The 27,053-nt window shown below is 39.2% G+C and overlaps 2 protein-coding genes and 1 long non-coding RNA gene across 4 annotated transcripts in view; 2 read left to right on the plus strand and 1 right to left on the minus strand.

Annotated features, from left to right (window-relative positions):
• Window positions 1-14,128: 14,128 nt before the first annotated feature.
• Window positions 14,129-23,062, minus strand: LOC124283695 (cyclin-dependent kinase inhibitor 3-like). 2 transcript variants are annotated; one of them, XM_046719701.1, is made up of 9 exons: window positions 22,968-23,062; window positions 20,691-20,804; window positions 18,792-18,876; window positions 18,293-18,348; window positions 17,794-17,838; window positions 17,183-17,405; window positions 16,212-16,243; window positions 15,546-15,649; window positions 14,129-14,608 (listed from the first exon to the last, which is right to left on the minus strand). In XM_046719701.1, the coding sequence occupies exons 3-9, from the start codon at window positions 18,854-18,856 to the stop codon at window positions 14,522-14,524; spliced, it is 612 nt and encodes a 203-aa protein (XP_046575657.1). In that variant the 5' UTR covers window positions 18,857-18,876; window positions 20,691-20,804; window positions 22,968-23,062; the 3' UTR covers window positions 14,129-14,521. The 2 variants fall into 2 exon arrangements, with proteins under 2 accessions (XP_046575657.1, XP_046575656.1); XM_046719700.1 differs by lacking the exons at window positions 20,691-20,804; window positions 22,968-23,062 and adding an exon at window positions 20,277-20,364.
• Window positions 20,505-27,053, plus strand: part of LOC124283744 — a 116,145-nt gene continuing 109,596 nt past the window's right edge. The window contains exons 1-4 of the mRNA XM_046719768.1: window positions 20,505-20,726; window positions 22,356-22,600; window positions 22,976-23,871; window positions 26,708-26,907. Of these exons, the coding sequence (XP_046575724.1) occupies window positions 22,365-22,600; window positions 22,976-23,871; window positions 26,708-26,907 (1,332 nt within the window). The 5' untranslated portion in view covers window positions 20,505-20,726; window positions 22,356-22,364. The remainder of the gene's footprint in view (window positions 20,727-22,355; window positions 22,601-22,975; window positions 23,872-26,707; window positions 26,908-27,053) is intronic.
• Window positions 25,365-25,737, plus strand: LOC124283697. The gene is made up of 2 exons (XR_006900384.1): window positions 25,365-25,422; window positions 25,489-25,737. It is a non-coding gene; the product is annotated as an uncharacterized LOC124283697 (long non-coding RNA).

Consider the following 27,053-nt stretch of genomic DNA (forward strand, 5'->3'; position numbering starts at 1 on the left):
ATTTACCAACCTGTAGGAAATTGAATGGGGAACATTTTGCTTCACATCATGATTATGTAAAAATCAATAATAACGTCACCATTACGACAGAAGCACTAGAATGGCGATTTTGCACATTTCTGCACGTTTTGACGGTGCCTGTGTTTAACAATCTTCTTCTCCTTAACTGCAAATAGTACAATAGTGTTCTGTATATCGTTTTAAAGCCCACACTCCGGACTACTTAGTTTGCTCAAGGCATGTCAATATCTTAAATAGTGTCGGAGTTATTACCCTTGGAAGTTGGTCAATTTTTTCAAACGCATTTTTATAGAGTTTACAAAAATGTCACAGCTCTGACCTAACCTCTTGGGCGATTTTCATGAAACTTTCAGGGACGATAGCCTGTATGCTAAAATTGATACATAGTCGAAAAAAAACCTACTTCTGGCTTCCGGTAAGGGCAGATAACCCCGAAATGTCAAAATATTGCAAAATCTTTCAATCAAAATATCTCCAAAACTATAACAGATAAGTTGACCAAGTTTTCACTCAATGTAGACAACGCTCTTCTCCATCGGTTCAATGCATAAAATCAGTCGGACAGCAGAAGAAATTTTCCGCCAATTTTGAAAAAAAACTGAGTTTTTTGTCGATTTTTGGTTGCTTTAACGGTGCCTCAGGTTAAAATGTCCTCCTCCTGAATCCAAGTATATAGTATATTCGTGTTTGATATATCGTTGTAAAGCCCACACTCTGGACTACATAGCCTGTTCAAGGCATGTGGATATCTTGAATAGTTGTGGAGTTATCACCCTTGGAAGTCGGTGAATTTTCTAAGACACATTTTCATAGGGTCTATAAAAATGTCACAGCTCATGCCAAACACAATGAATTTCGTTTTCAAAGTGCCAAACTATAGATAATGAAATGGGGAATAATTTTGCTTCACATTATTATTATGTAAAGTCAACACCACGCCGCACAATTCACGCCACCAACGGCTGGACATGAGGAATTTGTGATTATTGTGCAGTTGTGACGCATAACTAACTGAAGGAAGCAGCGAGTGTTAAGCAGTATTTTACATCTCTCAAGAGGCATGTCCTTTAGTGTGTGCTTAACAATGCGTTCCTGTTTCTGTTTTCTGCAGTTTGTGTCAGCTGCATTGAATCAGCGCCAAATTAGGGCGTCAACATTTCACATTAACTAACATTTACTTTCTAGGTAATTCTATCTCAGAAACACTGTAATGGGCGATCCAGCTGGCGTCCAAAGAAACAGGATAAGTAAAAGTAGCCACGGGGTGTATATGGGGAAGTCTGAAGACCTACAGTATTGCCCAGGAGGCAATCCTAGTTTTTAATGAATTTTCTTCAAATTTCAAAGAATTTCTAGTGCAATCGTATTGGCATAGTTTGAGGCTAAAATTCAGAGAAACTACGATAAAATCATAGAGGTTGGCATCTTTGTATCATGTATATTCTCATATATTCAAAATCCCAATTAATTGGTGAGGTGAGGTGAGGTGAAATTGGGTTTAACGTCGTGCTTGAGAATATTTCGCTCATATGACGACGTGCATGCGTGTGTATGTGTATGTCCGGCTGCTTGTACTAGCCCAGACTGAAGCTGGTTTTATAGTGCTAGCTCACTGAGATACCATGCCGCAGTGAAGCATGAATACCCCACTCAGACACAGTATACTGACTCCGAGCTGACCAGTCCGTGTTGTACCCATTAATGCCGAGCGCCAGGCAGGGACCAACAAGTACCATATTTTAACATCTTTTGATATGACACGGTCAGGGATCGAACCCGCGACCTTTCGCTCTCCGGGCGGACGCTCTAACCAGTACACCAGGGAGGCGGTCCCCAATTAATTGGTACAAAGGTGAATTGTAATAAGTGTGTGCCTAGTTACTACACATCTGGTAATGGAACATTGCAGAAACTGTCAATTCAGGTTCTGTAACACCAACATATTCAAGGTACCATTCCCAATGAAATCATACAGGTGAAAACATTACTGGATTAATGAAATCACTTCAATCAAACCTACATTTCCATGAACACATTTACATCCATTCTTCAGTTCTTGATGTATAAGGGCTTAATTACCATGAAATTAGAGGATTCCAGATTAACAAGGTTTAACTTAATAAGAATACCAGCTTCTGACTGTTGCAAACTCTCACCAATCCACACTCTTTGGAAGTTGAAGAACAGACTCACTAGGAATACAAATAGTGATCTGAAACATGTGAATGTATTCAACATTTCAACAGAATCTGTGACTAGCTAGAAGAACTAGCAGCTCCACAACACTTCATAAACACATAATCAGCGAGGAGTAAGGTAACTGACTGTAACTGGTCATAAAAATAATTTAAGTATGAATACACCAGTTAACCAAATTAACATGCTTTGTTAAAGAGACGTCAAACCATGGCTGAAAGCCAAGGAGACCACTTTGAAAGTCTTTATAGACTATAGATAATTAGCTGTTATTACAGTGAGTGAGTGAAGTTGGTTTTACGCCACTTTTAACAACAATATTGCCAGCAATATCATGGCAAGTGACAAAAGAAATGGGCTTCAAACATTGAACCCATGCTTGGAACCGAACCTGGCATGAAGAGAGACCCCTTTAACCACTGGGCCTGGGCTACACCATCACCAAGATAACACTCCCCATGGTATAGAGCCAGCAGCTGTTTGTATGGAGTCAGTCCAACATGACACTCCCCATGGTATAGGGCCAGCAGCTGTTTGTATGGAGTCAGTCCAACATAACACTCCCCATGGTATAGAGCCAGCAGCTGTTTGTATGGAGTCAGTCCAACATGACACTCCCCATGGTATAGGGCCAGCAGCTGTTTGTATGGAGTCAGTCCAACATAACACTCCCCATGGTATAGAGCCAGCAGCTGTTTGTATGGAGTCAGTCCAACATGACATGGTATAGGGCCAGCCCCATGGTATAGGGCCAGCAGCTGTTTGTATGGAGTCAGTCCAACATGACACTCCCCATGGTATAGGGCCAGCAGCTGTTTGTATGGAGTCAGTCCAACATAACGCTCCCCATGGTATAGGGCCAGCAGCTGTTTGTATGGAGTCAGTCCAACATGACACTCCCCATGGTATAGGGCCAGCAGCTGTTTGTATGGAGTCAGTCCAACATCAGACACTCCCCATGGTATAGGGCCAGCAGCTGTTTGTATGGAGTCAGTCCAACATGACACTCCCCATGGTATAGGGCCAGCAGCTGTTTGTATGGAGTCAGTCCAACATGACACTCCCCATGGTATAGGGCCAGCAGCTGTTTGTATGGAGTCAGTCCAACATAACACTCCCCATGGTATAGGGCCAGCAGCTGTTTGTATGGAGTCAGTCCAACATGACACCTCCCATGGTATAGGGCCAGCAGCTGTTTGTATGGAGTCAGTCCAACATAACGTCTCCCCATGGTATAGAGCCAGCAGCTGTTTGTATGGAGTCAGTCCCCATGGTATAGGGCCAACTGTTTGTATGGACATGGTATAGGGCCAGCAGCTGTTTGTATGGAGTCTCCAACCCCATGGTATAGGCCAGCAGCTGTTTGTATGGAGTCAGTCCAACAGACACTCCCCATGGTATAGCCAGCAGCTGTTTGTATGGAGTCAGTCCAACATGACACTCCCCATGGTATAGAGCCAGCAGCTGTTTGTATGGAGTCAGTCCAACAGCTGTTTGTAATGGAGTCAGTCCAACATGACTCCCCATGGTATAGGGCCAGCAGCTGTTTGTATGGAGTCAGTCCAACATGACACTCCCCATGGTATAGGGCCAGCAGCTGTTTGTATGGAGTCAGTCCAACAATGCCCCTCCCCATGGTATAGGGCCAGCAGCTGTTTGTATGGAGTCAGTCCAACATGACTCCCCATGGTATAGGGCCAGCAGCTGTTTGTATGGAGTCAGTCCACATTGCCACAATCATGTCACAGTAATGGCCAATAAAGAGGTGACACATAAACCATACCAACAGCCACAAAAACAAATACTGAAATACTTGTGAGCAATTACTGTCAGCCAAATGAGTAATATCCTGTACATGATAAACTGTGTGGTTGGTGGCGGTAGTCTCTTGGTCAGCAGAAGTACATTCAGTCATTGTTGTGTCAAAGATAAGGGGACCTACAGGAATACTACAAGTTATAGTCTGTTTGACTTCATTTGAGACCGATGAATTGCTCACTAACACAAAATCTAATAATTACAACAAAACCAAATTTTGCACAGTCACATGTAATCGACAGACCAACTCTGATGATTTGTCTCATAATTTTGGACACCTGATAAAAGTTGTTTAAACAACGATCATTATTTTGTTGTCACTTTTCGCTATTTCTTACGAGGGAGGACCACCTGCTGGTAGAACAGCGAGGTGTGCTACTTGTACGTGTGAAATTGAAATTTCACTGCACGCGCTAGTTGATTACCTGGCTGTTCTACCAGCAAGTGGTCCCCACGTAAGAAATAGCAAAAAGTGACAATAAAATAAGGATCGTTTGTTAAACAACTTTTTTGGGGGGTGTCCAAAAGTATGAGACAAATCATCAGAGTTGGTCTGTCGATTTGATGTGACCGTGCAAAATTTGGTTTTGTTGTAATTATTAGATTTTGTGTTAGTGAGCATTTCATCGGTCTCAAATGAAGTCAAACGGACTATACTTGAACTTTCACACAACCACAAATGGATGACCATGGATGGTTTTACGTGACACACACATGTGCATATAGTAGGCACAAATATAGAGAATGGATGCAGAAAACCCAAAATACTGTGTCCAGACAGATGCACAAAAATACAGAGAGCAAAAATATCAACAGGCATCAAGAATAGTTACGTCATAGCCTGGAATGGATCTGTGGCCATGACTGATTGGTGAAATTACAGACACAAATAATTATCTCAAGTACAGTACACTACACCGTTTCAATACTTTACAGGACCCTCACAATTCCAGCAAAGACCAGTAAAATTTATTGATGGGGGTGGACAGGACCCATACTTTTATAAGTCATGGTAAAACCCTGGACTACTAAAATAAAGGAATTCGCATGGACCAAACCTTTACCCTGAGATAACCATCAGATTGATCCATCAAAGCTAGTGTTTGACAGTACATCATACAAAGGGGAATTATCCCTGATATATAACATAATGATCCTCTCTTCTTACTTCATTTGAAAAAAACAAACAGTCACCTTTCTGGACAGGTAGAAAAGAATCAACTTAGTCTGACTGACTGAGTTTGGTTTTACGCCGCTTTTAGCAATATTCCAGCAACATCACGGCGGGGTACACCAGAAATGGACTTCACACATTGTACCTATGTGGGGATTCAAACCCAGGTCTTCGGCGTGACGAGACAACGCTTTAACCACTAGGCTACCCCACCGCCCCTAGAATCAACTTAGTACCCATTTTCCACTACCCAATCTTGAGATACCTGAAAAGTGCTGATGACATGTTCGCTGATATGTGAGGTGAGTCTCAGATGGTAGGTATAGAGATCACTTTCCATTTGCTAAGGTTTTATTTTCAATTTAAATGTATCCTATAAACTTAAAACTTATCAGCAATATGCTTAATCTTTTGTAAAAAGCAAGTGAACCCCCCTGCATGTCATGTACAAAATCAATGTTCCCATAATTTCTAAGCATATTATTGTAATATTTTTATGTACAAAATTGCTGACCCCCCTAGTACATGTGTACAAAATTGCTGACCCCCCACACATACACTCCCAAGAACAGAATGGGTGATCCCCCTTTAAAATCATCATCACGCACGCACGCACGCGCCATAAATTATGAACGGTCCCTTAGGAACTCTTCCCATTGACTATATTTCTGATTATGGATGTTTATAGCTAGCTCTAATGTTAGGGAGAATGTTGTACACATTAGGACTCTACAGTATTACTGGTATAACGCAATTGGTTTTTCAACAATACATACTGAAATATTTTTTCTGAGTATCAGTATATTGGGTGAAAAAAATTATACGTTTTTTGTGATTGTCTCTATGGTGAAATTAAAATCTGCACAGACTTTCATTCACAACTGATGTTTCTCTTTGTAGTTAATTGACAAAACTTCATCGTTTAATACAAGAAATCGTATAAAAAACACAGAAAGAATCTAACGTAATTTGCTGTTATCAGAACCATGACATATATTTTCAGGGCCCTATGGCGTGGGGATATATGATATATGATCAACTCTTCTTACTATACCTATAAAGAATTGAAATGGTGTAGTGTACTTGAGATAATTATACTGATCTGCATGTACAATCAGTGTACAATCAGTGTCATTCCCAATATATTGCAATGTGTATCACAATATGGATACCTATATCGCAAAATATTGTAATTAGTGGTGGTTATCGATCAAAATATGCAGATCGATAATCAGAGCTTGGTTGGGTGGTTGTTTAATGCAGCTCTCAGCAATATTCCAGCTATATGGCGGCAGTCTGTAAATAATCAGGTCTGGACCAGACAATCCAGTGATCAACATCATGAGCATCGTTCTACGCAGTGGGGATACGATGACATGTGTCAACCAAGTCAGCCAGCCTGACCACCCGATCCCGTTAGTCGCCTCCTACGACAAGCATGGGTTACTGAAGACCAATTCTAACCCGGATCTTCACAATCATAACATTGTGCAAACGGCTGTAACAAAAAATATTTTTACATGTCCTTAACTCATCTTCATATACTACCCATCAAAAGTTTAGACTCACCTGTGTAAATGTAGCCACTTATGTCAGTCAACTGTTCTAAACTAGATTTTGCAAAATATTCCATACTGTTTAAAGGTACGGTTTACACATGAACTGATGCCTTGTAAAACAAATTCGTAATGTTGAATAATTTATTTTCATGAGTTCAATAAATGATGAAACTCAGTGAAAACTGGCGAATTATTAACAAAACTTTACACCAAAATGCAGCTGTTCACATGCACGATATTTGCACATGCTTTTCAGCAAGTTGATGCATGATCCTCATGCAGTTCATCTGCATAAGGTTTGCAGTTGGTTCCCCCAAGTTAGTGGAGAAATTCATCTTCGATGTAACCATATATATATGTACATAACATTTAGTGAATGCTTTAAGTGAGTCTAAACATTTGATGGGTAGTATATATGAATAACTCATCAATTTGGTATAAATGATTTTGAGACATGGCAGCTGGTAATTTGGAGTGACTGTGAAACAAAAGTCACGGAAAACCTTGTAATTATATTTTTATTCAAGATGCCATACACCCTACACAATATATGCAGTTAAAATCTCACAGGACTTCCTGTCCAATGGTTTCATTTCAATGAACCAAGTTCACAAAGAGTCATTTGTCTTCAACTGTGATTGGTATCAATTATGTTTTAAAGTAAGATGTTTATGTATACATATGGTTGAAGCCCTGTCTCGTAGCAGCAGCATGTTGTTTCCTTTCAGTCAGATCAAGGTCAAAGTCATTTCTCAGGGATTTACCTTGAGTCCTGTCAGGGATTGGGATAGAGAACTTTGACAATGGGCCATTTTCATGATTATTAGCCATTTTCTGAGTTTAGAATGGGCCACTGCCCTTGTATCAATAGTAAACTTAAAAACTTTAATGGGCCATTTTGTATTCTAATATGCAAAATGGCTCATGGCCCCTGCCTTTCCCAGTCCCTGGGACTCAAGCTTATAATTTTCAGGGGTCCTGGACAACAAAATGGGGGTCCCATACACTTAAATATTATTAATAATACTGTTATTGTATTGTGTATGATGATCATCACATTAATTGTTACAGTAATGAAATTGCAAATGATACCATAACCCAGCTAGCAGCAAACTCAGTGATAACTTAATGTTACTTGATTGGAATTTTTACAAAAGTATTTGGACTTTTTCTGTGTCCCTGTAGATGCACTAATAAATTTCATTGTATCCATTGTCAGTTTTTTAGCGTATAGGACGCAGGAATTCGCATCCTGTAAATTCCTGATTTCTCTTCAAGTCCTTCTGGTTACCTGCTTAACAGCAATCTGTTATTTCAGTGAAAGTTACCTCCCTTCCTTCGGTACTGGAGTCCTTGAAATAGGAATCAAGTATGCCTATACCCGACCTGTTGTTGGGTACTCGAGTATCTGTTATGGCCCTACACAGACAACATGAATTATAAATAAGGTTTGAGGTATATTCTTAATCAGAAATTGTCTTCATATTGACACTTTAAGAAGGATTTCCAGGACTATCAGAAAACCCTGATCAACTATCTGGAATTGTGTTGGTTTCTTGGATGTTTAACAAACAATTTCACATTGGTACCAAGCTGATATGAAGAAGCTTCCTTTTCCTCTTACAGTGTGATTAATCCTTTATTTCCTTGGTTTAAACTCATTTCAGACACCATTTGAGTTCAACATGCAAGTGTTTGATTTAAGATGCACTAAGAACTTTCAACAAATATCATAAAAGTAACATACATTTCAGCTAGGGGAACTGTCAGAGTTGTCTCTTTGCTCCTTCAATGACTTTGTCAACTTAATCTGCTCCTGCAACATCTTCACATTGTGGATCTTCCTTGTTTGCCTCTCCATGTCTTTCAGAACACCATAATGCAGCCTCTGTGGACATCACACACATGTAGAGGTGTTACAATAGGATGAGGCAGTAATATGATACGTATCCTGATAATATGCATGCCATATGATTCATACAGTACTTTCATTTCATAAGTTCATATTATCTCTCTCCCTGTAGGTAAATCACTACCCTGCATCATTTGTTTTTAAATCTAAGGCAGTGAAGATGGGATATTGTATAGTAGAAACATGTAAGTTTTAAGCCAACCAGAAAAAATCTGCACAAACTGGTTCTTGAACAGTTTCTGTTATTTTTCATGTTTTTACATTAATATAACTTGTAATGAAGGGTATGAATTACCATAGAGGAGTTATACATTGATGCATTGTATCATTAACCTCTTGTGACAATACAATACTGTGCGTTTTATCGTTATACCACATCACACATGTATTATCATTTAGCTTGTCAACATAAGTGAATGTTTTTTTGTAATCAATATAATGTAAAACTAAAGGTAATAGTTGGTGTGTAAAATACAGGTCTAGGGGAGGTAACTCTTCTTTAACCAGATGGGCGATGCCTGAAATATATTTTTCACCATAACTTGAATCTAACCAGCTCAGTCAAAGAATGGTTACCTCTCTATCTCTCTTCTGGCTGTAATGGACGTAGTAGATGATACTGCCAGTGAACGTGACTGACAAAGCAAGAACGACTTTAGACGTAGCGGACATTGCCCAGTGATCGTGATGGTGTATGTTGCCTGTTGGCGAATCTTCTTGTACAACGATGATTCCTTATCTTGGTCGTACATTCACACGTACTCTAAGTCTGTATATTGATGCAATACGTGCAAAGGAAGATACCATTTGGCGCACCATTCAGTTGTTAAACGTTTAAATAAACATTTCTGATAGCATGATACTGTCCCGTCTTTCATTCGCGAGCCATGCTTCCTCAACTTTCCTGTATGGTCCAAGGGAGTTAACTCCAACCTAAACACTAAATTGTCTCCCTTTCGTTATTTTGCACGACCACCAGCGAAGTTTTCAGATTTATGTTTTCTATTATTTCAAACAAGGAAAGTACAAATATTATCAATGTTTCTTTTGGTAGGTAGTTTTATCAAGCAGTGTTTTATTTTTATGACACAATTTCTCATGTTTAATGTGTGGTAGGTAAACTCATGATACAGATCTGGGAATAAATTTTAAATTCAGTAATTTCATTTTAGAAATATCCTCCAGGGCATCATTTTTCATGAATGAGGAAAAGCTTTATCATGTTTTATCTTAGACAGATGCTGTATCTTCCCAACCCAAAGGTGGTCTTTTCAGACAGTATGAGAGATGTAATATTCTGGGCTTACTACTGTAACCTGTGAAGATCCGGGTTAGAATTGATCTTCAACAACCCATGCTTGTCGTAAGAGGCGACTAACAGGATCGGTGGTCAGGCTCGCTGACTTGGTTGACAACTGTCATCATATCCCAATTGTGTAGATCGATGCTCATGCTGTTAATCACTGGATTGTCTGGTCCAGACTCGATTATTTACAGACTGCCATATAGCTGGAATATTGCCGAGTGCGGCGTACAACTAAACTCACTCACTTGCTTACTACTGTAACATTCAGGTCTCCTGTAGAGTGCAAAATTAATTTTGCCACATTTCTCTGGGAGCATTTTCTAATTTGGAAATGTCATTTTGTAATCTAAGACACAAAGGCTTTGAATCACTTGGACCCCTAAAATATATAGCCACTCAAGGCAAATCCCTGATCAACTATATGTACACTGCACAGACGATGGGCTTACTATCTAACAATCCTGAGTATTTTAGCATGGGGATGCAAAGTTGTAAACATGTCCAACCTGGATCACTGTGGCCTCCCCCTTGATGTAGCTGGTCTACTTTAATATTTCCCAAAGGTAGAATAGGTCTTCAGCAACCCATTCTTGTCATAAAAGACGACTATGCTTGTCGTAAAAGGCGACTAACGGGATCGGGTGGTCAGGCTCGCTGACTTGGTTGACAAATGTCATCGGTTCCCCATTGTGTAGATCGATGCTCATGCTGTTAATTACTGGATTGTCTGGTCCAGACTCGATTATTTACAGACTGCCATATAGCTGGAATATTGCTGAGTGCGGCGTAAAACTAAACTCACTCACTCACTTATATTTCCCAAACCCTGGCACAGCAGTTAGAGATTGGTTGGGTTTGTTATTTAACTCGGCAATATTCCATGTATACAGCGGCGGTCTGTAAATAATCGAGTCTATACCAGACAATCCAGTGATTGACGTCATGAGCATAAATCATCGCTACGACGCGTGAACCAAGTCGCCTTGTACGACAAGCAAGGGTTGCTGCAGACCAGTTCTAACCTTGATCTTCTCCAGGTCGCTGCGAGTCAGTTGTCACGTGACTGTAATGGCTGACAAGCAGAGGGAGTGCTGACAGGGTTCACATTGTTGAGAACTAAATGAAAGGAATTCGGTGCATGTACCGTTGTTCCTATCAGGCATCAAGTATCCAAATATGGCATATCTATTTTGGACAACTGGGGCCAAGGGCACAGACGCTCAAGACAACCATTAAATAATAGATCGAGCATGATAGATAAGAATCTTCCAGTCACATAAGTAGCCGTTTTGAACAAACGACAATCATTTGTACCATCATGAAGACAACGATCAGTATTCTCTTGTTGTTCGCCGGTAAGTGGCTATAACACTAACATGTTTACTATTTTGTTGATATGTTGTTGTTCCCAATATGTTTCTAAGAAGGTGACATTACTCACATCATGCCACAAAAGAATTGTGTCGATCCACGCTCCTCAACAAAACATTATTCAATAGGACCAGACAATCCAGTGATCAACAGTATGAACATCTATCTACGCAACTGATATACAGTGATGTGTGTCAACCAAGTCAGCGAGCCTGATCACCTGATCCCATCAGTTGTCTCTTAGCATGGGTTCGCTGAAGATCAGTGATAACCCGGATCTTCACAGGTACACATTTAGAGAAAGAATACTATCGTATTTGCTGTATTAAGTGCCCTAGATGTTCAGAAACTTCAAAAAGCAGGGTGCTTACTAAACAGTACACCTGTTCAACTTGTCAGTGAATGAGTTGTATATTGCAAACTAAGTGGAACTGTTGAAACATAGATAACATGGATGGTAGTTACAATTCACTCAAACCCACAAAGATCCGGGTTGAACTGGTCTTCAGCAACCCATGCTTGTCGTAAGAGGCGACTAACAGGATTGGGTGGTCAATATCGCTGACTTGGTTGACACATGTTATAGTACCCTGATTGCGTAGATTGATGCTCATGCTGTTGATCACTGGATTGTCTGGTCCAGACTGTTATTTGCATACAACCCATACCATACCATATTCGCAGGAATATTGCTGAGTACAACAAACAAATACAAGACAATTGTATCCACTGCATTCTTCAAAATCCTGTAAAAGTGAGTTGTGTTTTAGACAGAAAGACTTGAGTTATATACAGCATCAAAGTTTTCAAATGAAAGAATTTTGATAAAAGATGTTATAGTGTGGGACTTGATATCTTGTTTAAGATACTTATTTCTTAGGGCTGAGTAAGCCGCTCACATTCAAGCAATGTATGATATTCATCTTCAACAATGTGAAGCCCATTTCTGGTTTCCCCTGCTGTGATATTGCTGGAATATTGCTAAAAGTGGCTTAAAACTGAACTCACTTATCTTCAACAAAAGAGCTTCCCTTTCTAAACGATATTTACACAGTCGTTCATTGTACGGGACATTTGTGTATCTCCCCAAATCGGCTGCAATTTCAAACCTACTATATCTGAAATGAGTCATGCATAGTCAGATGTACAGGGATAGAGAGTGTAAGATACCTTTCTATATTGAACAATGATTTAAAATGCTTATTAAAGAAGGAATCAGATAAACTGTTGACAGAACTACACCATGTTGTGTTTTATGCCCCTGTTAATAGTATTCTAGTCATGTCATGATGTGCGTGTGTAATATAGAAGGAAAGCCCCAGTGGAGCAAGTCGAAACTTCAGCAACAAGAAGACAAAGTCATCGATATCCCCCGCAATGGCAAAATACTCTTCATGATTATGTCTACGAGTTATGATTATGTCAAATATTTAGGTGTGTATATAGAAAAGTGGAAGGAGAGTATTGAAAGGTTTTTAAAGTTCTGCTCCAGAAAGGAGCACTATCACCAATTTCTGTCTAAATCAAACTTGTTGCCATGGAAACGCCAAAAATATTTTATTCAGAATTCCAAAACTACCAAAAGGCACCAGTACACCACCAGATCTATCTATGTGCCAAGTTTGGTGAAGAAATATTGAATGGTTTTAGAGTTCTGCTCTGGAAAAGAGCACTACCACCAATTTCAGTCTAAGTCAAACTTGTTGCCATGGAAACGCCCAAAATATTTTATTCAGAATTCCAAAACTACCAAAAGGCACCAGTACACCACCAGATCTATCTATGTGCCAAGTTTGGTGAAGAAATATTGAACGGTTTTAGAGTTCTGCTCCGGAAAAGAGCACTACCACTAATTTCAGTCAAAGTCGAACTTGTTGCTATGGAAACGCTAAAAAATATTTTATTCAGAATTCCAAAACTACCAAAGGCACCAGTACACCACCAGATCCATGTATGTGCCAAGTTTGGTGAAGAAATATTGAACGGTTTTAGAGTTCTGCTCCGGAAAAGACAAATGTGCACTGACGGACGGACGGACGGACGGACGGACGCACGCACGGACGCACGGACGGAGTCCATTTTAATACCCCCCGCAAAACGCGTTGCGGGGGATAATAAAACCATGATCACATGTATGCTGTTGACACACACAGAACCATAACTGGGGCACTGAAGCAGTGATGTGTGGTCTTGTGCATAGAAATCAGGTGAAGTTAAACAACGTCACGGAGAGTCCTTGGATGGGTGACAGTGTTTGGCAGCTTGACTCCTTAGAGTTTCTAGGACTACTGACCTGCCCCACAACGAAGCACCTATGTGGTCACACCTTGGGCAAGTGAGTTTGTTCAAAATTGCCTCTGTTCACCCAGCAGAAAATGGGTACCCGATGGTATGTCATATGACCATTAACCTTCTAGTGCCCCGCAAGCAGCTTGGGCTATCCGGGGTAATAATGTCCACCATGTTGTATGCACTTAGAGCATGTCCCTGCGGCGTGGAGTTCAGCGTTATGTAAGTGGCCAATTATAAACCAAGGTTCAAACAGATGACAATAGGTTTCTGTTGTCTTCAAGGGACACAACTCTGCACAACAAGACCTGTGAATGCACAAGAAAGTATGGATTGTCAAGAACATTTTTTGCTAAGTATAGCACAGTACAGAGCACAATAAAAAAAATTGTACAATTATCTAAGAATGGTCAGCATACATGGTATGTTTCTTCTGTCTGATGTTTGTCGTTGAATTTTGTTCAAGAATAATTCACAATCTCTTTGAAAATAAAGTTTTATTTCACAAAGTTTCACAGAGATAATATCAAATGCAATACATAACATGAAAATGTACAAAGAAAGCTTACATCATTCCCAATCATTTTATCAAGATTTGTTTCCAATAATCAACTTTATGTCATAACAAGCAAAGTTTCACTTTCAAAGTGTCAGAAAAACCATAACAATAGAGAAAGTAAATGAGCTAAAACACGTTTGCTGTACCCACTCGAAGAACAGATCTCTGATGTGACAGCTTAACAAGTGGGATACCAAAACAACATCATACATGAAATGCAGAATAATTAAAACAACTAATTCGCTGGAGGAGATATCTCAGCCCTGGACGATTCCTACACATGAAATTCCCACCCAACCCTTAGATATTATGATCCTCATCGCGACACAGATCGTGATTCTCCTCCGTCCTCTGCTTGAACTTCTTCCTGCAGCTTCCGGAAATCGTTGATAAAGTTATATTGCTGGAAAACAAAATCGGATCTTTTACATTAATCTTTCTGATACACACATTGTACTGACTGAGTTTGGTTTTACGCCGCTTTTAGCAATATTCCAGCAACATCATGGCGGGGACACCAGAAATGGGCTTCACACACTGTACCCATGTGGGGATTCGAATCCGGGTCTTCGGGGTGATGAGCCAACGCTTTAACCACTAGGCTACCCCACCGCCCCTACACACATTGTAAATTTGCCCTTTGTCAGCATATCTTAAAGTCTTAGTCTGCGAAATGATTGTGTTTGTGATGATTGTTTATCTGTACTGAGTCCAATGTGGCTGGGACAGTGGGGTAGCCTAGAAGTTAAAGCGTTCGCTCATCACGTGGAAGACCCAGGTTCGATTCCCCACATGGGTACAATGTGTGAAGTCCATTTCTGTTGTCCCTCGCCATGATATTGCTGGAATATTGCTAAAAGCAGCGTAAAACCAAACTCGCTCACTCCTATGTGACAGAGTGTTCAGGTAACGTAACTGTGACTGGAAGTGGAACTGTGCATATTTTCAAACATGGCATGTCTTTTGGATGGATGCTTTGTCACAGTAACCTCCCTTTGGTATCATTACGGGTCATGTCAAAAGAATAGTAAAGCTAACAAAAAAATCATGTAACTTCTATTTTGATCCCTTCCCACCTGAATTGAAAACAATGCAATCATGTCTGAAATAACTGGCACTGTCACCAAAATGAAATCAAAACTCAAGCAATGTTCCCTTGTGTAATTTATCTCCATGATGACCAGTGGTCCAAGTGTCCAGGTCAACGACAAACAAATGAGTCAAACTGACAATCAACTGAGAGCAGCATCACTCCCACTCCCCTGCCCCCATATTTGTGGCACGTGGTCCATATTTATTTAACTGGTAACAACTCAATAAAAGTACATGTTGCTACTGACCTTCACAGACTGAATGGCTGCAGCTCCTCGCAACTCTCGAGCTTTATCGATGGCCTCCTCGGGGGAAATACTCTCGTCCATCACCATTATCAGACACACAGCAACTGTAACCATGGGAACATGTACTCTCCACGTCAACACAATATTAATACAATTATTTTTGTCAAACAGATTTTCTTCAGTTACTGGCAAGATGAAATACTATCGAATGTAAGAGTTGATATCAGGGAATATATTGTCAGAATGTTGCACATCACATCAGGTAGGCTCCTAATGTTATGAAAATACATGTGTCATCCTGATCATGTAAGACCTGGGTAACATTCAACAATGTGTTCTTTGTGCTCGTAACCCGTGAAGGTCCGGGTTAGAATGAACCTTCAGTAACCCATGCTTGTCGTAAGAGGCGACTAATGGGATTGGGAGGTCAGGCTCGCTGGCTTGGTTGACACATGTCATCGGTTCCCAAATGAGCAGATCGATGCTCATGCTGTTGATCACTGGATTGTCTGGTCCAGACTAGATTATTTACAGACCGACGCTATATAGCTGGAATATTGCTGAGTGCGGCGTAAAACAAAACTCACTCATTCATTGTGCTTTTAAGTCCATGTTAAAGTGTATGGAAAGTCTATGTTAAAGTATGGACGTGACATGGCAACTCACCTAGACATGAGCGTCCAAGGCCTCCGAAACAGCTGGGGAGAGAGGTAATTCAACAGATTTAACATACTGGCACAAATACATAACTGAAGTAACACAGCATTATAAGAATCATACAGAACTTACAAAATGTCTCAGTTCACAATGTCTTGCAGAAAGTGGTCAAATGTAACCACAAATGTTATAAAAAGTCAATGCTGGCATGCACATATGCACCACTTCTTCTGTATTGATGACCAAACAAAGATGCTTCTTTCTTTCCTTAACAATATTAAGTCAACAGAGTCTGTTGTCTGCCTTTACTCAAGATGTCAACAACGGTCTGCCTTTACTCATGCACAAACATACATAATGGACGTAGATGTCTCCATCGACACAGTCATATTCATTGTACCAAACTCTTGATGAAAATAGAATCTCACCCAAGTGTCTTCTGATATCAATTATATCAACAAGTTGATAAAGTTACAAATATCGAGGCTTGCCGAGGATATTTTACTATCAACTTAGGTGAGTGTTGATATATTGATATCAGAAGAACGAGGGTGAAAATAATTCTATTATCATTCAAAATCACTCTTCATTAATTTTCAATGAAAAATGTACATCTCTGAACATGGTACTGCCATTAGACTTGCAGTGCAGCGATGTCATAGCATTGTGGCGTCATCAAGTACATGGCGTCATCACATTGTCAGGGCATTGTACAAAATCTACTGTCAAAAGCGATATCTCCTAGGAGATATCGTTTGATCCTCAACAGCGGCGATATCTCCTGTGGAACACAGTTTTGGATGATAAATATAAATTTCCTGCACATAATTAATACATCAAAAAGTACAGTACATTATATAATCACTTTACAAGATCCCCAAATTTCCTGCAAGGACCCATGAAACTAGTACTTGTGTATAGTATGGACCCTTGGTATTGTAAGGCCAGATAAAACACAGCTATAAATATAAGATACTCACTGAATGAGAGATTTTTTCTGGTTCATGATGTTGACCCTGAGCTCTTCCACCATCTTGAGTAAGCTGCTGCTTGAGGGCACCTGTCCGTCAGGGAAGGGGTAGTGGTGGACTGTGATGTTTGACCCAGCGAAGTCATGAAGGAGGTTGGGAACGCGGTATTTGTTGAGCTCGCCTTTAGTGCACAGCGTAAACACCTCTTCCACGCCACTGTTCTGAAGACATTCTGTATCAGAGATCAGTAGACATGAGATTACATATTAATAGTGCTGGTTATTGCTCAAAATATGCAGATCGATAATCAGAGTTCAGTAATCGATCAGTAGTCAATTGTAATTGCAAACCAAAGTTTTACTTGTCGTATTGATTTATAAAGACACACACCATGCTGGCAGCGGCAGCCCTCTACGTAATTTCCTAATTACAGGTTTACGGCACGCTCGTGTTTGTACCACGATGGCAAATGGCAGAATAAAGACATTGAACACCAGCCCAGTGGTCGTGTTTTAAAACCCTGCGACAACAATATAGCTGACATATTTCTAGCTTGACTTACAATTTTAATATAATGAACTAAATATACCATAAAATCCTGAAACATGACTCCAACTCACTCAAATCATTGTTTAGATTCCTCCATGTGTCTTTGAAGCGACATCCTGATAACAATAAAAAGCACCATAACTTAATTAATCATATTTGCACACAAACACAATTTTCCATTGTCATGGCCGACAGATCCATTTAGTATCAACAGATAGGAAGAACTATTGATAGTGAATGACTCTACAAGTCATTCAACGACTTTTTCACAAGATATATTCATCATAATCATGTTTACACAGCTTCTATTAGATGAATTTACTAGAATGAAAGAAATGTTCTTGAATCAGACTGATATCTCAAGTCTTAAGCTGACGATCCAGATATTAAAGTACTATTACACAAACAATATAAAAATGAAATTTGCAACAGAACTAAAACCTTTACTGACAAAGAGTACACAAAAGAGATTTACATGATCATTTCTCATGTTATTAAGAAGCTTTGACATAAACTACTAAACATTCAAGCATATTCTCCATTCAAAGTAACACAAATTGCCAAACTTACCAGGAAGCCCAGAGATTCCTAGTTTTTCATCAGCTCCAGTAAAACTCAGATCCAACCTGGAAAGAAATTTCAACATCTGAAGATATGGACACAGCAATGTTAATAATAACTGAACTGTAAATAAATTAAAATATACTTTATGAAAAGAAAGTAAAATAGGTATAAACCAACATCCATCTACATAAGCATCGGCCCATCTAACAAAACTAGTAATAGGTGTACGTCCCCATTTTCACAAATTTAGAGCAAGATCTGGCGACACCTGTTTAATTCTCTGACTACAGTGTACACGTCTCATGCAGCTATGTTCATCAGCAGTTTTAGCTGCAAGGATGGATAAAGACATTCAAAGCTGTACACATTCATACTAAGGTCATAGTGACAATCTCCCAAAGCAATTTCCCATTTAACCAACCATATGACTAACCTGGAATTAGAAAACACAAGTACATGTACTCAACAATGCTGATACCTCTCTATCAGTGGTCATTTGACCTACCATGATATTTGAAATGGTGAAAGATCAACTTCTCCAGTCTCTTCATCAGTGTCAAAGTCAGTCATGTTGCTGCACGTTAGCTGTTCTGAAAATCAAATAGTTGTGAGTATGCTTGATGCATCCTTCCTATGACTTAGAAACCCAATTCATCTTCATTTCAAATTTGTTTTCATACATTTAAAAATCAGTTAGATAAAAAAAATGTTGTATGGAATAATTTATTTATTGTGATAATGTTTATTCAAACTTTCACTGTCATATATCACCATGATCACAGATTGCATAAATGTGAAGTGAGGTGAAATTGGGTTCACCGTCGTGCTTGAGAATATTTCGCTCATATGACGGCGTGCATGCGTGTGTATGTGTATGTGCAGCTGCTTGTACTAGCCCAGACTGAAGCTGGTTTTATAGTGCTAGCCCACTGAGATACCATGCCGCAGTGAAGCATGAATACCCAACTCAGACACAGTATACTGACTCCGAGCCGACCAGTCCTTGTTGTACCCATTAATGCCGAGCGCCAGGCATAAATGTGAAAATAAAAGTTAAGATACAACTGAAATTAATGATAACTTAGAAATAAGGTTACAAATGCATCCTTCACTTTATACGAGAGTAGCAAGTGAAAATATGTATAAAATAGTCAACTGAACAATAATCTTACATCTGACAATTAATTAACAACATGAATAATGTCTATATCTATAATGCAGCAAATCCGTAAGTGAACGCATGATCAAACACCACGATATGTGATGAATTAGTGAGTCAATGAATCAGTGTGTATTTCAGTTGATCAGTGTGGACAATCTGTACCAACAGACATTCCTACCCAAAGGTTTTTGGTGGACTGGTACCCAAATAATTGACAGACTCTACCCACTCATACCTAAACAACTGGATGAATTGTACCAAATCCGTACCCACTGAAATCCCAAGCATTGAGCAATCGAAATCCAAGCATTGCATGAATGTTTGAAATGTAAAATGAATATAAGTTTGAAATGTATATTGTATGGATGTTAGAAATATATTCTACAAACAAAAAATATGGGAACACCCTAAAATTTGATAGGCATACCGGTATATAAACAGAAACGAGGTGAGGTCATTTATACTCTAAGGTAAATGCAACTTTTTGTGACAGGGGGCAGTTAGCTCTGTATGTGTTCAGAGATGATCGGTATAACAGTTTTAAACAAAAATTCAACATAGTGAATCTGTTTCCTCCGTTCCTCCAAATTCAACTTATGCCATAAGATCATGAGAATGACGGCAAAACAAACTCAATACGTGATCGAAAACAGGACAATGACAGAAACAGGTGCCCTTGATTTGATGATAATGTTTATACAGAATACTGACACTAACAATTAGATCAACACACAATTAATTCTCTCATTCAAAGTAAATATTCCCCACACCATCGATACTAATCAGCATTAGTGCGACAGAAAAAGTAAATAGAAACAAATTCTTTACTTGTCTAGACTCGGTGATAACCGGAAACAGAACGCATTCGATTCTCCCGCTCATTAAAGTTGATTGGTTCAGAATGTTTTCCTCATTTATTTTCATTTGAATAAATTTATTATTCGGTTGCTTATGTTGTTATGTCGAACAATATTGCAGAAGAAAGATACAGGCTATATTTTAATAAAAAATATAGCTACCCATAATGCAATTCTCTTAGAAACTTCCAAAATGGAGTCTAAACGATGTAAACAAACTTGATTGCGACCGTAAATATTTTTGAAAAGCGAATTAATGAAATATGTCAAAGCGACACTCTATTATAGATATACTGTAATGTAGCATGGGTTATTATTTAGTTGTTGCTGTTGTGAAAACTGAAAATATTGAAATATTTGGATAGATATGAATGCAAAAACATACTGATGTGGTGTTGTTGACAGATCTGTCAGTTGTCACGTAAGTTGACATGCGAGTATCATCTACCGTAGAGATATCATGTTGTCAGTCTGGTGAGTGATATCACCACAGATTTGTCTGGAGTGCATAAACAACAGATCCAATCAATCGTTGATCTCAAGTAGGTTAGTCACAGGTATACGATTCGGTAAATTTATAAAAGGACAAAGTAGAATCACAATCGATCTTGGCCCGCAGGAAATATAAAACTTGTTTATGTTTATGTTAAAATTATTACAATATTACAAAAGATACCTTGCTTTTTACTTTCTTGCACTCAGAAATGTTTTCATTGCTGACATTATAAAGTGCAGGGGACGCATATATAGCTGAAGAGAATAAATAAGTAAAAACATGAAAAAGGACTCACCGGAACCTACTTCCTTTTTGACACAATGTGTTCTTACAATTACATTAGCATATTATATGAATTAAAAAAACATGACATGAACAAGTCTTTTGAATAAATAGTCTAATATTTATAATTTGAACATTTGATTGATGTCTATAGTGATCACTACTTGTGTTACTGAACAAAACTTATAAGGCAGTTTAAAATTACTACATGATTGCAATGTGAAAGTAATGTTAGAATTCCTCATTTTTGGTACAAAAGGAGAATATTCCCATTCCCTAATTCTCCATGGCGATGGGGTAGCCTAGTGCTTAAAGCATTTGCTCATCATGCCGAAGACCCTGGTTCGATTCTCCACATGGGTACAATGTATGAAGTCCATTTCTGGTGACTCCCGCCTTGATATTGCTTGAATTTTGCTAAAAGAGGTGTAAACCTAAACTCACTCCATTCTTCTCGCTGTGTGAATTTAAGGACCGTAATTTAGGTTTCCGTTATCCTTAGCTTGTCATAAGACCTGACTAAATGGAGATAAGGAGGTCATGTCCAGGCTGAGTGTAATCAACTCTTGATTACAAAGATAATGCCTTGCTGGTTTGTCTTGTTGAGGAAAACAAATACCTCCATAATACTGTAATATAGCTGTCTAATGTCTCACAATATTCACTCATTAATTAATTGTGTCTGGCTGTAAGTATCTGTCAAGAAGAGATGTAGTTTTAGAGTCAGAAATTCATTTTAAAAAAATGCTTCACCGTAACACTGTACATTAGCAGTACGAGGTTTATGTATTTTCATTTTGAAAAAAAATCTCATTCCACACACAAGAAACTTGTCTTACTCAAGTTGGTATTGAAAAGAAATATAATACATCAAGATAATCTGTCTTGTCATGAAAGGATGAAATCAATAACTAACTCAAGTATAGGCCTACTATTGTGACATTCTAAAGAAATCACCTCTTCCTTGAATAGTTATCATGATATTTAAAAGAAAGTATATCTTTTCATCATATCTAAATGTCATGAAATATTACATGACAAAGTGAGCAAACAATGACAGAATTTTAGAAGCCTAACTTATTTTTGGAAAGTAGAGTGTCACCACCTCGATGACTTAAAATATGAGAGTCAACATATTAGAGCTGCAATGACCTTAATATATGATGGGTGTAAGTAATTTAAGATGATTAACATATTGATTAACAAACGGTTTTGTGCATAATGGGTTTTAATCTGCAACATGGTTTTAGCATGTGTTGTATTTTCTTCCAGAAATTAAAAATGCCTTCCACCATTGCTCCGATCAATCTAACAAGGAACAATTCAATCCGCCCTGCCAGTGGACTACGGTATGGAAACTTTGAAGGGGTGACGCATCTTCCTCCACTTAACACAGGTGGGAGATACAGCGACTTCACCTCACTCAATAACCAGCAGATATTTAAGACAGTGTGTGAGTGGTTCGAAGCATGGAGGCCTTGGCAGCAAAGAATCTCACTCTGTGGTATTGCAAACAGGTAAATATTTTCAGTGTCGAACGGAGTTACTAGAATTTGGAATCAAACATGCAGCTTTGATGATTGGGGCCCAGAGAGGAGAATGGTTATAATTCTTGGTTTATGGACCTGTCAACCTAAAATGATATAAGAGTTGAAAATAGGAAAACAAATTCATTACTTTTTTAATAGCTGGTGTCAGATAAGGGAAAAAATAACATGAAAAACAAGAACGCTGTTACCAAAGTATTTGTTGAACTAAACTTGTGAAATTATCTAAAAAGAATATATGTTCTATGCAGTGATATATAATCAGTTTAAATTTTGACATGAGCATAATTTCATCAGTAAACATAGATTGGACGACAACTGTCATGTCTTCTCTCACCTGTTCAGGTGCTCGGCTCATCAGCTGGACATCTTGGCAACCACATTGGAACCAGTACGTCATCGTGATTATGTGACCGCATCGCGACAGAGATACCCATCAGCTTCCTTCAGAAGAGTTCAGCAAGTCCATAGGATTCATCTTGACTCTAAACCAAACAGAAAGTCTCAGAAGAAAAAATCAATTCGTGATCAAAATATCAAAAGTAAAACTGACTCAGCTGAAAAATCCCAAACCCCAAAATCAAGTGAACAGAAGATTAGGAGAGTTAGTAGAGCCAATTCTAAGTTATCCACAGTTTCAGTAACATTTGCAGATGATGTTAAACCAGACAAAGAAGAAATTCCCCCAATAACACCTGTTCAAGTTTTAGACTCTTTTGCTGACCAGCTAGCTCAGGGAGTATTGCAATCAGCATTTCAGGAGGTGGCAACAATAGAAAAAATTGAAAAGAGGGAATTCTCGAAATCAAAAGTGAAAGACGGATCTGAAAACAATGCAGGAGAAAATGGTGATAGTGAGTTTAAGACTGAAGGTGGAACTGTGGACGAAGACGGAGATAAAGATGAGGAGGTAGAGCGCCTTGAAGTGGAGAGTATGGATTCAGATGTGGAGAACACTGAGGTGTATAGACAAGAGGACAGTCATCTACAGGAGGACAATGATCCCAAAACACCCAGTATGCCGGAAGGGCAGAATGTCAAGGTTAATCAGAAATTCCTCCTGAAGAAGTATGGCAGAAGGAAGGGAAGTACAAGGTTCCTGGGTGGCAACATTCAACTGAAGACTGGGTCCAGAAGGAGCAGTACTAGTATCAGGACAACCTCTAGCCGGTTCAGGCATAGTGCGTTTGGATCTTCCGCTGTCAGCACTCTCGAGTTCTTCTCTCCGAGGCGTGTGCTGGGTATGTATTTTAGCAATGATTATTGCCTGTTTCACATTATATTGTGATATATTGCCAAACAAAGTTTGATCATGCTTGTCGGTTTTATGATAATTTTGGTTTTGTTTCATTATTCTTTTTGTTTTCTTGTTGTTATAACGTGGTTCTGATTATGTTTGAATTGCCTGGTTAAAATGTAAACGATATGAAATCCAGGATCTATACAACTCATGTAGTTGTAAACTTATAATTACGGGACTTTCTTAATGGGGTAATACTGATAGAATACACAGTGTCATTTAGAAAGAAATCCTCCGGGGGACCTTTATGCTAGGTTCTGTAGGGACTGTGGGACTCTTCAGAGCTTTTGACAAGCCCCCACTTTACTTTGAACCGTGATATTGCTGGAATATTGCTAAAAGCGGGTAAACCGTACTCACTCATTAACCACTAGACTACCCCACGGCCCCATGAAACTGAGGTGAGGTGAGGTGAGGTGAAATTGGGTTTAACGTTGTGCTTGAGAATATTTTGCTCATATGACAACTTGCATGCGTGTGTATGTGTATGTGTGGCTGCTTGTACTAGCCCAGACTGAAGCTGGTTTTATAGTGATAGCCCACTGAGATACCATGCCGCAGTGAGGCATGAATACCCCACTCAGACACATTATACTGACTCCAAGCCGACCAGTCCTTGTTGTACCCATTAATGCCGAGCGCCAGGCAGGGACCAACAAGTACCATATTTTAACATCTTTTGGTATGACGCGGTCAGGGATCGAACCTGCCACCTTCCGCTCTCTGGGCGGACGCTCTAACCACTACACCATGGAGGCGGTCAGGGACTGTAGGACTCTTCACAGCTTTTGACAAGCCCCACTTTATTTTGATCCTTTAAACTGTTAATATGATGTCTGGTCTGTGAAAGGGACATACTATTATTCTGCTTGTTTGGAGAAGACATATTAATTCATTTATGTTACATAAACATTCTTGTCTTCTTTTGTTTTTTAAAAACTGAATTCTTAGGACACATAATATATCATCATGATACTATTACCAGTTATTATTGTTGCAGTCCCTTGTTAAAGTTTGTTTGTGATGGACCAGTGAAAACAGTATCACTACACAACAGACATTTACGGTGTAGAAGGGGGGGGATTGGTCACAGGACACATGGATGTAGCCTAACACAGAGACATGCAAACATCCCTGCACAGGATTTGTCCTGCCCCTCCTCCTAATTTATAATCTTTTTCTTTAAAAGACAACAACAGAACCTTGTCATTCATTTATGACCCCTCACCGTTGTGATAAATATTGATGATCCTCCTCTTACACTATACACACCACCATTTGAAGAGTTGATACTTTCTTTAACACGCTACACTTTTTAGTAGCTGGATATATGAAAAGTCTGCAATGTAAATTATTTTGAAATGGCAACAATAAATGTATAAATGTCACTTGAGATGTACACTTGTAGTTAAAATAAAAGGAACATTTACAGGGTGGTGCAGGTTGCCTTTAGTAACAGGTTGCACCTGGTGCAGGTTGCCTTTAGTAACAGGTTGCACCCAGTGATGGTTGCCTTTAGTAACAGGTTGCACCCGGTGCATGTTGCCTTTAGTAACAGGTTGCATCTGGTGCAGGTTGCCTTTAGTAACAGGTTGCACCCAGTGCCGGTAAAAATAAATCCTCCACTATCTTATAGCTGTCATTGTGTGTTTTAATTGGGAAGTAAGTGGCTGGAAGTAACAAGACTTGTTACAAACATAAACATTTGTGTACTTATTAATCAGTTATGTAGCAGTAATCATATCATTGAGATTTATAAATAAAGGTAATGCAAATCTGAAACAGAATCATTCATCATTATCATCATGGAGTTAGGTTCTGTTGAATGTATCTGATACTGAGTACTTGTTTTGAAAATTGCTAAACAAGTATTCATGTTACGTTTTAGAACCCGTGACATTACTTTGTAGGGCAACCAAAATTTGATGGTATAGCCAAACCTATAAGCCAGCTTACACTCAGTGCATGTACAGAAAAAAAATGAAATCGCACCCAGCATTACAACAACTGGATGTGGGGTAAGTAAAGGATAAAACACGACTCCGAGGTCTTGGTCGGGATTGTAAAACCTGAGAACAGCAGGGACAGAGCTTGTAAAACCTCGGGCTGCTCGAGGGTTTTACAATCCCGACCAAGACTGAGGGGGAGTGTTTTATCCGACTTATGAACCATAATGAATGTAAAACACAAATATGTAATATTTTCAATTTGTGCATGTACTGAGCAGAACAACATTGATGGAACAACCCGCAAATGATGGAACAGCCGGTGTCAACTGGGATGCGACTGGCGCTCTGCACGCGCTACCTGTGTCCTGCACGTGCGCTGCCGGCAGTACCTGTCTATTGAGGAACACATGCTTCATACTGACAAACAATCTCATTTTGCACAGCCATCCTTCATAGCCTAGTGGATAAAACCGCCAAGCTAGAGAGCGAAGGGTTGAGGGTTCGAAACCAGCTATCGCCACTATATATTGGAAGTTTTCAATAATGAGATATTTTGCATTCAGTCATAGCAAGACAAAGTTTTATCAATCATAAATAATGGTCATTTCAAAACCTCATATCAGGTTAAATAACGACCATTTCAAAACCTAGGTTATGAAATGGTCGAAATTTAACCTGATTTGAGAATTCAAAACGTGTACTTCAAAACCTGGGTTTAGAAATGATCGGTGCAAAGTCACAACAGAGGTCTACCCGATTCTGGAAGGAACCTACTGTACTGCAGAGAAAATTGGAGATAGGTTTATAATGCTGATATCACTACTCCAGGTGGCCCAATGCAGTGTGAGATCAGACAGGGGCCGGTACAGAAGCCTGTGGGGGTGACTGACCTCCCAGTGCCGATGCCCCAGTCCTACAAGAGCATCAAGTGGTGGCCTGAAACCCCTAACACTGGCAGGGTTTTCAAGAAGGCGAAACGATCAGACTTATCAGGCAATTTCAGAGATCAGCTGGCTCAGATTTGGGAGGTAAATACCACAAATGATGGCTTCTGCTGTTCAGGAACTAATTATGTGAAGAACCGATTAGCATAATATGCTTGATATTTCAGTTGATGAATATTTTAATTAAAGTTCAAATGAATGTCCAAGACATCTAAATGTGTGTCAGTGTC

The sequence above is a fragment of the Haliotis rubra genome, unplaced genomic scaffold, assembly GCF_003918875.1.
Source record: "Haliotis rubra isolate DU_JTF1 unplaced genomic scaffold, ASM391887v1 Scf32, whole genome shotgun sequence".
Classification (NCBI taxonomy): Eukaryota; Metazoa; Mollusca; class Gastropoda; order Lepetellida; family Haliotidae; genus Haliotis; species Haliotis rubra.